The sequence below is a fragment of the Somniosus microcephalus genome, chromosome 2, assembly GCF_052327205.1.
Source record: "Somniosus microcephalus isolate GS21.2 chromosome 2, FLI_Smic_1.0, whole genome shotgun sequence".
In the NCBI taxonomy this organism is placed as follows: domain Eukaryota; kingdom Metazoa; phylum Chordata; class Chondrichthyes; order Squaliformes; family Somniosidae; genus Somniosus; species Somniosus microcephalus.
The window spans coordinates 120,739,295-120,755,498 of record NC_140988.1 but is presented as its reverse complement, the minus strand read 5'-3'; the positions used below and the strand labels follow the sequence as shown (position 1 = coordinate 120,755,498).

The window sequence follows — 16,204 nt, the reverse complement described above, 5'->3', positions numbered from 1 at the left end:
TAATCCCCCCATTCCCTACAATGGATGGGAGAGGGTCGGGGTATGGGTTGGGTGGAGGTAAAAATACTAGAATTGCCCAAGCCAACTCCAACCCGCTGCATTGGCGGCAATTCAGGCTCTGAACAAACCTTCTGCTAAAAGCAGGTGGAGCCCGAGTTAAGATTCAGATGTCACTGCCTGATGATATTATCAGCGTCGTGACATATTTTTAACTTCACCACAGGGGGAGTCCGTTGCCCACCAGCAGAAACATGGCGGGAGGAGCCAACTGGCCAGAAGAAGCCCAGGTAAGTTTTACAACTTTGTCTGTCTTTAAGCTGCTTGTGGGCCAGGAGGAGCAGAAGTGTTCCCCCCAGTCCACAAAAGGAAGCCTTTGGCCTCCCCAGCCTTCAGCTGATCATGCCCACAACTCCCCCATCCCGATCGCGATCATGCTCGAAGCCTTCCTCCTTCTACTCTGACTGCTGGAGACCATTCCCACAGGTCATCGGCTGCAGCCTCCTGCTGCTAAATGCCTACTCCTGCCCGCCGGCCTGGCTGTCAATCTGGCTGGCTGTTGGGTGGGAGTCTGCACATATTTATTTAAATGATTGGCAGGTCCGCCACATCCCCAGGTTTGCTGGGTTCTTCGCCCACTACCGGGCTCTCCACACCCTCCTCATGGTCTATTGGAGCCTAAGAGCAGGATTTTCATTTAGGAATCGGGTTGGAGGCGGAACTACAACTTTTGGGGTTGTAGTCTCGCCTCCATCGAGATGCGGCCAAGCCACGTGATTTTAACTTGATTGACCTTGTTGAGCCCGCCCAGCAGCCTCAGCGGGCCAATTAAGGGCCACTCGGCAACAGGTGACTTCACAGACTGAAATTTCATCTGTCAAGAGGTTTTGACAGATGAAATATCAGCGTTTCACAGCTGTTTGAAGCTGTCATACACTGACAGTCTTACTTCTAACATGAGTCCTTCTCCACAGACTCAGTTAGAAATCTCTCCTGCACAGAAAGCTGCAGGTTGTCACTTTTGACAGTTCGCAGCCATTCTGCTTTCTGTGCCGGTGAGATGAGGGACTCCCGAGACCTAAAGGAAGGAACGCTGAAAAGGTAAGAAAAGGTATGTAAAACTTATTTAATCACTTTAGACACAACACACTTACCTTTGCACTCATGCACACATCACTCACCTGAACACCGACACCTCGACCCCTCCAAGTCCTTCAACCTGATGGCCCGCCTCCTCTAGCTTGGCGTGGTTTGGAGCCATCGGGAATCCCACACTTCAACCTTAAAAATAGGGATTAGGCTAAAAACTGCCTGTTAATTACCTGTTAACAGGCAGTTAATTGGTACTAATCCCTTCCCGCCTCGGGTAGGCGGGTCCCAGTGCGGGGTGGGTACCTGCCTCCTTTGAAATTGGCATGGAGGCGGGTTTGGGTGCGGGATGGGGTCAGGACCCCTGATTTCAAGATTTTAAACCCCCGCACGCCTCCAATCCCGACTCCACGGCCCAATGAAAATCCTGCCCTAAGCGTCAGATGAATTATAGCCAAAGCCAATCACCCAACATCCAGCCACATGCACTTCTACCAGTGATTGCTAGACCCCTGTTCAATTATCTCCTCACTAGCTCAGGGCCACTGAGGCCAATTATAGAATTTCTACCAGCACACAGCAGAAAAAGAAAAGAAAGGAAGAACCTGCTTTATAAAGGTGGTGATTTTAACCCTAACCTGTTAGTAAAGAGTTGACAGGACAGTTGACCCTTCACTAAAGCATCACTGGCATTTAGACACTGTTCAGCAGGATATTATGCATATATTAAGTATGCATGTGCAGTGCTCTGCTTTATCTGAATTGAGAACAATGCAGAGTTAGGAGCATAATTACACACTACCAGCTTGCGCCATGCTAAAGAAAGAAAAGAAAGACTTGCATTTATAGAGCATCTTTCATGACCACTGGATGTCCTAAAGTGCTTTATAGCCAATTAATTATTTATAGTACTTGTTGAAGTGTAGTCACTGTTGTAATGTAGGAAACAAGGCAGCCAATTTGCACACAACAATCTTCCACAAACAGCAATGTGATAATAACCTGATAATCTGCTTTTTAGTGATGTTGATTGAGGGATGAATATTGCCCAGGACACCGAGGATAACTCCCCTGCTCTTCAAAATAGTGCCACGGGATTTTTTACATCCACCTGAGAGGGCAGATGGGGCCTCGGTTTAATGTCTCATCTAAAAGATGGCACCTCTGACAGTACAGCACTCCCTCAGTAATACACTGGAATGTCAGCCTAGAATTTTGTGCTCAAGTCTTTGGAGTGAGACTATGAACCTACAATCTTCTAGACTCAGAGGCAAGGCTGCTGCCAATTGAGCCACTGGCTAACTAAAGCAGATACTTGTGTGAAACCAGTATGTGTCGTATAATGGGTACATACAGAAGTACGTTTCAAATCCCATGGGGTAATTTTGACTTTGAGTGGTAGTGTAAAACTGACTATATCAATTCAGCCGTCCATTATACACCTCTACTGATTTTCATTTCCATTGACCTCAATCACAAATTACCCCCCACCCCATGTTCAACACTGGTTTTATTCTTTTTCACTGAATGCCATACTTTCTATCTTTCAGGACAATGCCAGATTGAAGCTGTAGAGAAAGGTATGGGTCAAAGCTTTTATTTTCCCAGTGCCTCTATCAGCAATGTTGGATTTAAAAATTTCAGTGAAACATAATTTAATCATATGATTATGTAAATTATGACCCCTACCCCAGCTGGATTCACTTAAAGCCTAGACAGAAATGCCAGTGTTAGTACAAATATTGGTGACTGAAATGTTTCCATTCACCTCTCTTTAAGGAATATGATTATAATTGTATTCAGTGGGGAGTGTACAAAGAGATTATTTATCTATTCACATCAGTAACATTGGTCAATTATTTTATTTCCATGATGTTGCTATTCAGTACTTTGTAACGTTTTACACAGCAGTGTGTTACATCGAGTTACATCGAGCCTACAGCAAAGAAACAGCCCAACAAGTCTTTGTCGGCGTTTATGCTCCACATGAGCCTCCTCACACCCCTCTTCTTTCCCAGCAATAAAGACAATCCTACTGTAAAAAAAAATAGAATATATCTAAATGTGAACCATGCAAAGCTTAGATCTGGCACAGCCTGATAAAACCAACAAAGTGACGCTTGTTTTGATTTCTGTTTTTTGCAATCTGTACTCATCCCTAAAATAAGGACCTGATTAGGTCAATCTGTTTCCATAACTTAACTCAGAGCACAGCAATGAACAGCTAATTAAACTAACTTGTTCCATTTTATGTTTCTACAGCACAGTGTACGAATAACTATCTAAGTTACTGTACTGGTATGTCTTACTCAATGATTATGTTTCCTAACTTGATTGGTCAAACATCGAGAACAGAAACTGAGTTAAGTGCAGAGTATGTTCTTATAAGTGTCTTGGACAACTTGCTGAATGGAGAATGCAATGCTGATCTCAAGTTGCTGGGCTGTTCCATCATAGCTCCTCGTTGTGAAAACAATACAATTCTGAAGCCTTGTCGATATGCTTGTGAAGCACTTAAAAGAGACTGCCAGCATGCATTTGACCGGATACAAATGGCGTGGCCATATTTCATGGATTGTGATCGGTTCTTTGTCAGTGAAGAGGAGGGTTGTTATGACCCTGTAGGAAAATACACAGGTAGGTATCTAATTTTGTTTGGGTCTGGATATTATGCTGTGAAACTTTAATATTTTCAGTAAAAAGAAATAAATAACTGTGAAATAGTATGCTCCTCCTATCACACTAAGTGAGATTCTGTCATCTATACAACACTTTAAAAAGTTGGCCCAGATGAAAAAAATAAATGAAACTCACACCACCCAGTGACTCAGTGGCAAATACCACGTAGGGTTTGGCACTGAGACACCAGGGCAATTGTAACCTACCCACCTGGTGGTAACCTGACGGCATTGGATTGGCTGTCCGATTTACACCCTGCCCAGTTTTACTTTCAATTGAAGATTGGGTTGGGTTAAAATCACCCCCATAAAGAACAGAAAGATTCCATATTGAATCGCTGTCAGTACTGAGTTAGCTGATCTCTTCTGGAGCAGCAGGGGTGACCCTGTAGTCAGTCTTAGTACCAAGAGGTTAGAGAGAGGAAAAACATTAGCCAGCATTCCTGGTCTGGACTATTGTCCAGTGACTCAAGCTGGAAGTATCTATGTGTGGATGTTAGATGAGGACATCATCAAGTTTGGATGTGATGTCCCACTCGCCATCCAGTCTGACAAACCATTACAATTTTCCACTCTGCACTAGATATTCTCTCAGATTCAGTGTCACCAGTTTCTTCTGATCAGGAGTTTACTATAACTGCCCAATATTTCCTTATGACAGCATGATCCAGGGTTGTGAAAATGAAGCCCCTTGTTATATGAACCGGAAGCTGTAAACTTGCATGTCTGGTCAATCTTCTGAAAGGCCAAATGTAAATCCCCAAACAAATTTATTTTTTAATTACAAAGTGAACAAAGTAAAATCTCACTATTGTTAGTGTGTTAAATACTCACTTTTCAGCCGTCCCCCTGGTCTTGAAAGTTTTCTCTTCCTAGGTCTGCCTCCTTCCCTAAATGTTACCTAACTGAACTGGAACATAATAAGGCAGCTGCTTGACCTCTGACCCTCTCCTTGTCCAGGGCTGGCTAGTATGGCTGTCAATTAAACAAGCTACTGTTCCTCCCACCCCCAAGGTATGGACTCCTTGGGGGTTTTCTTAACTTTTGGCAAAACTGGGATGATATCAGATCAGCTGCTGAGGCAGATTTTCCTCTTATTGTGCTCGAGTGTAAAGCTTCATCTGAACACCGTGCATAGAGGAAAATCAGGCGGGGAGGATTGCACACCTGGAATGGAACATGCCTGATTTCTGTCCATTTAAGAATCATGTGTTTACTCTGTCAAAACTACACGGATACACAAGTGCTTAGAATGTAAATAGCAGTCATCTTTTTTGACAGATACAAGTTTGACAACTGAATCAGAGACACCATTTACCATGTTACAATTCAAATACCACAGTTATTTGGAGATGACCAATTTGCTGAAACAGACTGCATCTATGTGTGCAGCTATCTCAAAAACTTACACCATTGGCCGTAGTTTTGAAGGCAAAGACCTTTATGTAATTGAATTTTCAAGCAATCCTGGGGAACATGAACTGCGTAAGTAGCACATTTATTCATCCTGTCCCTTTCTTCTCTTCTTACCCTTCATTTTCAGTGCCTTTGTTGATTCAATAAGGCAATTTTAATCTAATCAGCCCGGTGGGAAACTGACCAGAACAGAACGGCCACCCATTTTACACCCTGCGGATTTTACTTTGCATTGACTTAATTGAACTCGAGTGTAAAGCACTTGGGCGATGAACCTGGCAATGCCAAGGATGCGATGGTACTGCCGATTTTAACCACAGGGCATTATTTAAGTAACTGTTCACTGACTGCCGCCCAGCACCCAGTCAGATTGATGGCCTGGAAGGTGGGTGGGAGTAGAAATTAGCAGCAGGAGGCCGCAGCCAAGGACCCGTGAGGACAGTCCCCGGCAGTCAGTGGAAGGAGGGCTTTGCAGGAGATCGGGAGGGGTGGGGGGGTAGGTTCCAGCTAGATTGGAGGGGGGGGCGAGGGCTGGGGAGGCCCAAGGAGTCCTTGAGGAGCCTGGGGGGAGCATTCCTGCTGCTCCTGGCCCATAAGGAGTTCTAAAAGGAGCAGCTCTTTAATACTAACCTTGACCAGTCGCTGCCTTCTGCCTTGGATCTGATGCCGGGCAGCCGACAACGCAGGATACCCTTCCATTGCGTTAAGTTGCGCAACTTTTTAATGTTAACTAGACCCCTGCCTGCCTTTCAAGGGAGGCTCATCAATGGCCTGATTTGGGGTAGCAAAAATGTAACTGGCCTGGAAGGCAGCGGGTTGAAGCCGGGAGGTAGAATTAAAATGTTTTAACCCCTTCCATGCACCATTCCCACTGGGCGGGGGACTTAAAATCGGGGCCACCAAGTCTGTAATTTTACATGACGTCATTTGTGCGCCATATATATATATATAAAAAAAAATGAATTATTTAAAACTTTTAGGGTAAACCTAACTTAACCCGCCTGGCGGGAAACTAATGGGGTCGGATCGGTTATGTGATTTATAACCTGCCTGATTTTAGTTTCCACTGACTTCGGGCATAAAACAGGCGGCCGATCCAATCCTGTCAGTTTCCGCCAGGAAGGTTGGGTTAAAGTACCTCCTTTGTTAACAAAAGAAGAATACGTCATTTATATGATCATTTAACAGTAAATGTCATTTTCTTTTCTCAGTTGAGCCAGAATTTAAGTATATTGCAAACATGCATGGCAATGAAGCATTGGGAAGAGAGCTGCTGATTTATCTTGCACAGTATTTGTGCTCCGAGTACTTAAGTGGAAATCAAAGGATTCAGGCTTTAATCAATAATACCAGAATCCATCTTCTTCCTTCTATGAATCCTGACGGCTATGATATAGCATCTGAAGAGGTATTTTTTTTTCTTTTCAAGCTCCTAATAGCATAAATACTAGGAGATCTCCCATGGCATTGCATGCAGTAAGCTGTAGTATATCATACAAAGCAGATGGTATTATTTTGATTATTTTCATGTAAGTTGGCTGCTCTTTTAAGGTCACAACACTCAACTTAAGATATACAAACAGGACTGTCCCGATAGACAATCGTTTCATCCTGCTCCAGTCCTACTGAATTTATTTCCTCTTATCTTGCCTCAATTTCCACCCTCGCCCCATGCCCCCCTCCCTCGGCTTATCCATTCCATACCGACCTACATCTGTAACTCTTCTGACAGCATCTCCCACTTTAACAAATTCCGGTTTTCTGGTCCTCTTCACTGTGGATATACAGTCCCTCTACACCTCCATCCCTCACCAGATGACCTGTGGCCTCCCCAGCTTCATTCTCGAACATCAGCCCAATCAGGCCCCATCCACCCTACCCTCTTCCACCTGTCTGAACTTCTTCTCACATTGAACAACTTTGCTTTTAACTCGGCTCACTTCCTCCAGATTATATGTTCTACCTATACCTGTCTTTGTGTAGGATAGGTTGAACACATCTTTGCCAAACATCTCTGTTCTGTTTCCAAGTTGTCAAGTCCTGTCACTACACCTTCCCTCGCCACTGTTCCATGCAGACTCTGGCTCGAGAGTTGAAGTCCCTCAGATCATTAGGTCTGCATGGTTCTGGCAGTAGAGGGCATTCTATGAGATGCTCCATTGTTTGAGATGCCTCTCCGCAGTCACAGTCAGTAGTATCAGTTTGGCTGTATCTCCACTTCTGCATGAGGGCTCTGTAGCAGCCGACAGTTCTGGGGCGATTGAGACACAGCCAAGTAGGCCAAGTCTCACTGGCTTCTGTTGGAAGAGATTCCTCTGGATCAAAAAGTAGCTTATGTGGCTTTGTCTGCAGATCCATTGACCAAGCATCTAGTCTACAGCTGTGGGGATTACATTCCAAGGGCTGGACAGCATATAAGAAACTGCTCCTGGACTTGAGCCTCTTAGTTACTGGCTCGTGTTGAAAAAGTAGATGACGGGGATCACTTGTCTGCTTTGACCTTTCCATTCTTGATGATATTTGCCTTCTTATGAAAGGTGGGGCAATACGAGCAAGCAGATAAAAATCATCCACCTTCGTTTCCAAGTGTGATCCCAAGATCCCTGTCGCTTGTCACTTTTATTCCCTGTCCCTCTTCAACTCTGACCTCACTGTCTTTGGCTGTCTACATCCTTCCAAAGAAGCACTTTGTTTAAAAAATACTCAGCCATCCTTTTTTGTTCCAAAATAGATAACCTCACACTTACCTGTGTTGAAATCCATCTGCCACAGTTTTGCCCACTCACTTAATCTATCAGTGTCTCTTTGTAGACATGCAATGAATGTGGTAAACTAGGACTTTGTAGTCTGCACTACTTACTGTACCACCAATCTTTGTGTCATTGACAAACTTGGATATATGGCTCTCTATTATATTATCTAAGTCATTAATAAATATAATAAATAGTTGAGGCTCCAGCACAGATCCTTCTGGGACACCACTGGTCACTTCCTTCCAAAGTGTATAAAATAATAAGGCAGAATACCTTTCCCAACTATCATACCAGGAACAAAGATGTAATAATAATAACTCTTAAAAAGTGCAGCAAATATGTCTTGTCAGATATCTTTAAATCTAAAATGATATGCTAACACTTGGCTGGCTGCAAAACTAGGAAGGGGTTTCTTTGAACTGGTGATTGAATGAGAATACTGGTTAGAAGTGCTAATTTTGTGCATTTGATGTCAAAATATTGGTTCCAGGACTTCAAAAGGGCTGTTTGCTGATCATTGTATTTGTGTTGTATTGTATCCTTTCTGATTGCTGAATTAGTTTCTGCTTCATTTTTGTTCAACATAAATACAATACCTATTTTAGCCAGTAAAAGTTTTGATCTTATGCTTGATTCTCTGCCAATGCAGAAGTGATTGAGCATGTCGTAAACAATGATGCATATTCCAGTATGCAGATTACTTCGACTAAAATAATTGCTAATCCTACAGGTCATGCAAGAACAGACTTCAAAAAGATATAGCTTTGGTTTACGGGGCAGCCCGGTCTGCTCACAGTAACTGCTCTGAAATGGTTGATAAAGAAAATGTTATTTTGGAAACCTGAAATCGTGCCAACGGGATTAAAAGATCAGGGCCTAGAAATTGGGTTGTGGGCTCGCCAGGGCTGTAGCGCCAGAAATTTTGCGCCAGCGTTAATGCGGCAGCGCCCGACGAAAATTCGGTTGCGCCGGCCCCAGACGGCGGCGGACGCTAAAGGAGGGTTTTAGCGCCTGAAAACGGGCATTGAATTGGGTTTCCCGGCGCTAATCCCCCGCTGCGGCACCCGATGCGGTGCGGCAGGCTGGGGAACTGCAGGCCTCCTCCTTCTGTTAAGGAGGAGCTGCCTGCAGCCGACAACTGTCCGGCGGATTCCCCCGACATCTGAGCCCGGCACCTCGGGGAAGTGCCGGGTTCGCAGCACACACTCATCAGGGCCGCGGGGGGGGGTGATGCAGGAGTCCGGGAAGGGAGGTGCGGGCAGGCGGCCGCTGGGAACGCGGCCGGCCGCCGCTCCACCTTTATGTGCCGGCGCAAAGGCGTGTAAGAACACTTTTCACATTCGTTAGTTGCGCCTGCCACAGGTGAGGCGGGCGCAACTGAATTTGGGCTTGGGGCCGGGTTACCACGGCAACCGGGACGCTGCGCACACCGATGACGTCATCGGTGCCGGCGCAGCGCTACCGACTAACGCCGATGGTAAGGCCCAAGTCACTTTGCAAAACGGCTATAAGTCCGGCGCAAGGCCCTCTAGCGCCACTAATTGGGCGCTGAGCCCACTCAATTTCTAGGCCCAGTTTTGTTTTCAGTTGACACTATCATAGATACGTGAGCATCCACTTTGGACAAATAATATAACATAAAGAAATTTTGGTGGAACTGTGGAAACAATAATAGATTTACAAGGCATTCTGCCGCTCACTACATCTATGCCACAATTGCTTTCATATCGGCAGCCACATTATACACAAAATTTTGGAACTGCAGTAGTCTAGGGGGCGATTTTCTGATGTCGGAGAAGGCGGGTTTGGAGGCGTGAAAGGCAGGAAAATCAGATTCAAAGAGGTCGGGTTCGGAACCCGCTGCCGCGGGATTTTGCCAGTGTTATGTTCATTAATAACTAGACATTCTTATTATGAACAGCTAGCTTCTAGTTAGACATTTATTCAGTACACGTTCTCTAGGTACAGCATCTGTAGAGATTCTGCATGTGTGCTTCTGTGTGCAGGCAGCCATCTTGACTACTGCCTTGTGGGTAGCCTAGTGCATCATGGGTAGTGTAGTCTTAAGCATACAACTAAATATACAGCTCTATACAGCTCTACGGCTCCATCTAGTGTACCACTCCAGAATGACATGTTATTGATCATTACATCCCCCCTTTCTTTGAGGTTAACAAAATCAATATCAATCAACTTTCAAGAAAAACGATAAAGATGATATCAGTAACACTTTTGTTAGTGCTCTATAAACATAAACATTTTCACAACAGTTAATACATTTTCAATATAGTTTTTCTTTGTACTTAAAGATTAAGTCTATCAGGCTTTTTTACTACACGTGTGGGTCTTCTCAGCACGGGTAAGTCTGATGTGTTTTCATGAGATTGTTCTGGTGGTGAATGACAAGATTCAGTTGCGGCATTGTCATCAATCTGCTCTTGGATAGTTTCTTGTGTTTTCAGAAGGGAACAGCGGTTCCTCCTGAGAATCTGTCCTTCCTCAGTTCTAACAGTGTATGACCTTGGTCGTACTTCCTCAAGAACTGTAGCTTTCCTGTTCCATGCATCTGGATCCTCAATCCTGACAACATCATCCCTTGTCAATGGTTTTAGAGTTTTGGATGACTTGTCATAGTATGATTTCTGTTTCATCTTTAACAGTTGAAGTCTCTGTCTCAGTTCCTTACTTTGCTGTTCTTTTGCACAGCAGGGTAGCATGGTGCACAACTTGTGACCCATTAGTAGTATAGCAGGTGAAGAACCACAGTCTAAAGGTGAGGCTCGGTAGCTCAGCAGGGCGAGATAAGGATCAGACTTGCTTTCTGTCACTTTCTTCAGTAGCTGTTTGAGAAATTGAACACATTTCTCTGCCTTACCATTTGAGTGAGCATACAAAGGACTGGATGTGATGTGCTGAAAGTCATACTGTGCTGCAAAATGTTGCCAATCCTTACAGTTGAAGCACGGACCATTGTCGCTAACGGCAATCCCGGGAATTCCATGTCTGGCGAAGATGGATTTCACATGCATTATGACACTGCTTGCTGTGGTGCTTGAGAGCAGCGCCATCTCAGGATAGTTAGAATAGTAGTCAATCACTATTAGATATTCTTTACCATTCAAATGAAAGAGGTCCATACCAACCTTTTGCCATGGTGCTGTTGGTAAGTCAGCTACTATCATTGGTTCCTTTGTTTGTTTGTTTTGGTGTTTCTGACATGTCTCACATTTGCCTATCATGTTCTCAATGTCCTTATTTATGCCAGGCCAATAAACAGTGTCTCTTGCTCTCCTTTTGCATTTTTCAATTCCGAGGTGTCCCTCATGAATCCTTTTGAGCATGTCTTGACGTAGAGCCTGTGGAATTACTATTCTGTTCTGTTTTAGTAATAGTCCACTTGCGACACTCAATTCTGACCTTATGTGAAAATATTTTGGACAGGAACCTTTTGGCCAACCATGATGAATGTTCTCTATTACTGTTTGTAATACTGTATCATTTACTGTTTCTTCTGCTATTTGCTTTGATTTTGTGTCTGACATGGGCAGCGCAGCAGTGACCATACTCACATGAACATCCACGTCTTCTTCAGTAGAGCTCACATGACTCATTGTGGGTGATCGGGATAGTGTATCTGCTATCACTATGTATTTGCCTGGTGTGTAGATCAGTTCAAAGTCATATCTTTGCAGCTTCATCATGAGTCGTTGAATCCTTGGAGACATCTCATTCAGGTTCTTTTTTATGATGGCAACCAGTGGGCTGTGGTCTGTCTCAACTGTGAAGGTGGGAAGTCCATATATGTAGCCATGGAACTTTTCTAATCCAACTACCAAGCCTAGACATTCCTTTTCAATCTGGGCGTATCGACACTCAGTATCAGTCATAGACCTGGAGGCATAGGCAACAGGCTTCCAATCTTCACCCTCTGCTTGTAGCAAGAGGCCATCTTTTGATGCATCCGTTGACACTTTGATTCTCTTTGTCGGATCAAAGAAAGTGAGTACAGGTGTGGTTGTCAGCACTGTTTTGAGGTTCATCCACTCTTGTTCATGTCTTTCTGTCCATGCAAACTCATTTGTTCTATGTAGCAGGTCTCGCAGACAGGCTGTCTTGGCTGACAAGTTAGGAATGAACTTTCCAATGAAGTTTATCATCCCCATGATGCGTAGTACTCCTTTTTTGTCAGTGGGTCGGGGCATTTTGAGTATGGCGTTTACTTTTTCCATATCTGGCTCTATTCCTTTACCAGATAGATTATCTCCTAGGAAAGTGACTTCCTGGATGCCAAACTGACACTTGGCTTTGTTGAGCTTCAGTCCATTCTGGCGTATGCTCTGTAGCACTTTAGTCAGTCTCTCATTGTGTTCTTTCAATGTGGAGCCCCAGATGATGATGTCATCAACATAGACCCGAACTCCTTCCAGACCTTCAATGATGTGTTCCATCGCTCTATGAAAGATTTCAGATGCAGATATTATCCCAAAAGGCATTCTGAGGAAACAATACCTGCCAAATGGTGTGTTGAAGGTACAGTATTTGGTGCTCTCTTCATCCAGTTTTAGTTGCCAAAATCCTTGTGAGGCATCGAGCTTTGTAAAGTATCTGGCACCTGACATTTCACTGGTGATTTCTTCTCGCTTGGGAATCTGGTAGTGTTCACGTTTTATGTTTGCATTTAAGTCCTTTGGATCCATGCATATTCTTAGATCATTGTTCTTTTTCTTTACACATACCATGCAGTTAACCCAGCCTGTTGGCTCTTCGACTTTCCTGATGACTCCTAGTGTGGTCATTCTGTCCAGTTCATGCTTGAGCCGGTCACGCAGGGGTGCTGGAACTCTTCGTGGAGCATGTACCACTGGCTGAGCATCCTCCTTTAGCTGGATCTTGTAAGTGAATGGTAGAACTCCAAATCCTTTGAACACATCCTGGAAATTATTTACTACAGAATCCACTGAGTCATCTGGTCTGTTTATGGCACAGTTTATACGGTATACTCTCTTGACCAGTTCTAAGTCCTCACAAGCTTTGTCACCCAGTAGTGAATCAAGTCCTGCAGCCACAACAGAAAACATGAGATGATGCACTTTGTCTTTGACTGTCACTTTAAGTCTGCATACACCTAAGCTATCTATTTTCTGTCCATTAAAGTTTTTCAGTAGTACTGACTTTTTCTGTATTTTGGGCTTTTCTTTCATGTTTTTAATGTCACTCATACTGATTAAGTTTGCTTTTGCCCCAGTGTCCAGTTTCAATGTAACTAATGCTCCATTTATCTGCAGTGGGATCATGCATTTGTCCTCTTTTACTGCATTAATTTTATGTTCAGCATTGTCCATATCTGAGGGCTGCACATTTTCTGTATCCTTTTTGATATTGTCACATGACACCATTCATACAAAAAATGTCTCACTTAAATCAGTGTCCTCAATCATATTGACTTGTTGCCCTTTCTTTGTTGTTACTTTTGAAAAGCATTGTTTGGCAAAGTGATTCTTTCCATGACATTTTGTGCACATTTTTCCAAATGCTGGGCATTGTTTTAACTGGTGTTTGTAACCACAGCATTTACAATTAAAAATGTCATCCTCCGATTGCTTTTCATTTCTGTTCTGCCCACGTTTCTTTCCTTTGTAGGACACAGCACCGACAGCAGCACTTACTACAATTGCATCATTATTGATTTCACTGATAGTCTTCGTGTGCTGTCGAGCTAGCTCACTGGCTTGGCATATATTCACAGCATTTTCCAATGTTAGTTCGGTTTCTCTCAACAGACGTTCCCTGACTTTTTTATCATGAATACCAAACACAATTTGGTCACGAATCATGGATGATTTCAGCTCAGAGAAATTACATGTCTGTGCTTTCAGTTTCAGATCAGTCAAAAAGCTATCAAAAGCCTCATTTTGCTGCTGTGTCCGAGAACAGAAAACATACCTCTCATAGGTTTCGTTCATTTTGGGAGAGCAATGTGTCAAATTTCTTTGGCACATCGTCTTATTTTTCTCTGTTCTCCTCTGGATTAAATACAAATGTATTAAATACCTCTATCACCTGTGGGCCTGCAACCGTGAGCAGCAACGCTATCTTCCTTGCATCTGGCTTCGTACCGAACCCGATGGCAGCAATGTAGAGTTCAAATTGTTGTTTGAAAGTCCGCCAATTGTAGTCAACATTTCCCGTGAGTTTCAAAAACTCTGGTGGCCTCAAATTCCCCATGTCACTTTTCACAGTTTTCAGCAGATCTTCACCAATCCTGGTACCATGTTATGTTCATTAATAACTAGACATTCTTATTATGAACAGCTAGCTTCTAGCTAGACATTTATTCAGTACACGTTCTCTAGGTACAGCATCTGTAGAGATCCTGCATGTGTGCTTCTGTGTGCAGGCAGCCATCTTGACTACTGCCTTGTGGGTAGCCTATTGCATCGTGGGTAGTGTAGTCTTAAACACATACAACTAAATATACAGCTCTATACAGCTCTATGGCTCCATCTAGTGTACCACTCCAGAATGACATGTTATTGATCATTACAGCCGGTGCTGGTTTTGGAGGTCGCTCCTGCCTCCAGCTGGCCATTGCGCTATTAAAGATCCTTAAATGCTCGTTAAGGGCCTCTCTAAGCCTATTTTGAGAGGCCCTCGTGATTTTTCCAGCTTTTCGGCATGATCCACGCACCTCCTAAACCACGGCAGGTAAACCTGGCGGGTTGACTCATGGGTGGCCTCTTCACTGCTGCAGGTCTAACAAGACATCATTTGTTGCAGCAAGGATTACTTGCAGGTGCCAGACCTTGGCTTTAAAATGTCTCTGAGCACTTTTAGAAGGCCTTCCAAAGTCGGAGGTGCTGCAGCTTGACTCCATCAACTGCGGGACCTCCTTGGAAGACACTCTCCCCACTTGCAATGAGCACGTCCCCAAAGGAGGCATCTAAAAGCAGCATGGGAACCATTCGTTTTCTTTCTGCATGGATCTCCGATGAGGATGAGGAGGAGGAGGAGGATCTGGAGGAGGTGGAGGAGGAGGAGGTCAGAGCGCCGGTGTATTGACCAGTGGCAGCAGCAGCATGCGAGCACATGGCTGCCCGGGATGCAAGGGATGAGCTTATCATGGCCAGTTTTGCCCAAGTTGGCACATGTCCCTTACTCCATCCTAAGAAATCATTGACAATGGACATGACTCTCTGGTCTCCTTTCACTCAGGCCACCAACCTGGCAATGCAAGTGTGGCAGTGCCTGCAATGCAGAGCTGCCTAAGACGAAAGAACAGATGGCATAACGCCAACATTTTGGCTTCAAATCATTTTAATGCTTTCCAACAGGGATGGCATTTCATCAATACAAAGAATCAGTCTCCCAATCTGCACACAGATCTGGAGGTTATATCCCTTACCAGCTGTAGCCACACAGCCTTAGTTTCTTTGGCAGGCCTCTTCCTCCGAGATGAGTGGAAGAGCACCTCCATGCTAGCTGTCACCCCCTCCAACAACATTTGCAGCGCCTCATCCGAGAGCCTTGGGTAAGCCCTTGCCTTGGAATTGGACATAGTGGTTTCTCAAAAGATGTTGGAGGTGGTGCAGGAGACACAGAAATGCTGTGGAATGAGCCAAGGGAGCAAAAAGCCATAAAATCAGACTGGAAAAGTGCTGTCAGCAGAGGCGAGTTTCAGTCCCAAAACACTAATTGAGCAAGGGAATCATGGGAAAATCGCAAATTTTTGAAACCTATCAGTGGAGGCGGGTTTCAAACCCACCCAAACTGAAACCCGCCTCCATCTCGCCTCCAGTGGGAAAATCGCCCCTATGTATCCAATAACAACTTACATTTATCTAGCACCTTTAACGTAGAAAAGTGACCCAAGGTGCTTCACAGAGGCAGGAGGAGAAAATAGATGCTGAGCTAAAGAAGATGTTAGGATGAGTGACAAAAAGTTTGATCAAAGAGGTGGGTTTTAAGGAGGGTCTTAATGGAAAAGAGGGAGAGTTAGAGGGTTTGGGGTCATGCCAGAATGTGAGCCCCAGGTTGGTGAAAGCGCAACCGCCAATGGTGGGCTTAAGGGTGAACAAGAGGCTGCATGCCTGAAGTAGGTTAAACATGTAACTTCTCCGGGGGTGAAAAACTGGCGATGGCAGATCTCCTGTCCATTATGCACCCCACTTGATTTTCTTTCAATGGCAATGATTATTTGGATGCACTTTTATTTTTATAGAAACTAAATTAACTTTCTGCCACCGCCGGTTTCACACCCCTGGCAAAGTTGAA

The 16,204-nt window shown here is 44.3% G+C and overlaps 1 protein-coding gene across 1 annotated transcript in view; it reads left to right on the top strand.

Moving 5' to 3' along the window:
• The window catches only part of cpz (carboxypeptidase Z), a 45,693-nt gene that overhangs the window by 16,984 nt on the left and 12,505 nt on the right, over nt 1-16,204 (top strand). The window contains exons 2-5 of the mRNA XM_085962182.1: nt 2,637-2,666; nt 3,349-3,723; nt 5,046-5,249; nt 6,392-6,588. Of these exons, the coding sequence (XP_085818308.1) occupies nt 2,637-2,666; nt 3,349-3,723; nt 5,046-5,249; nt 6,392-6,588 (806 nt within the window). The remainder of the gene's footprint in view (nt 1-2,636; nt 2,667-3,348; nt 3,724-5,045; nt 5,250-6,391; nt 6,589-16,204) is intronic.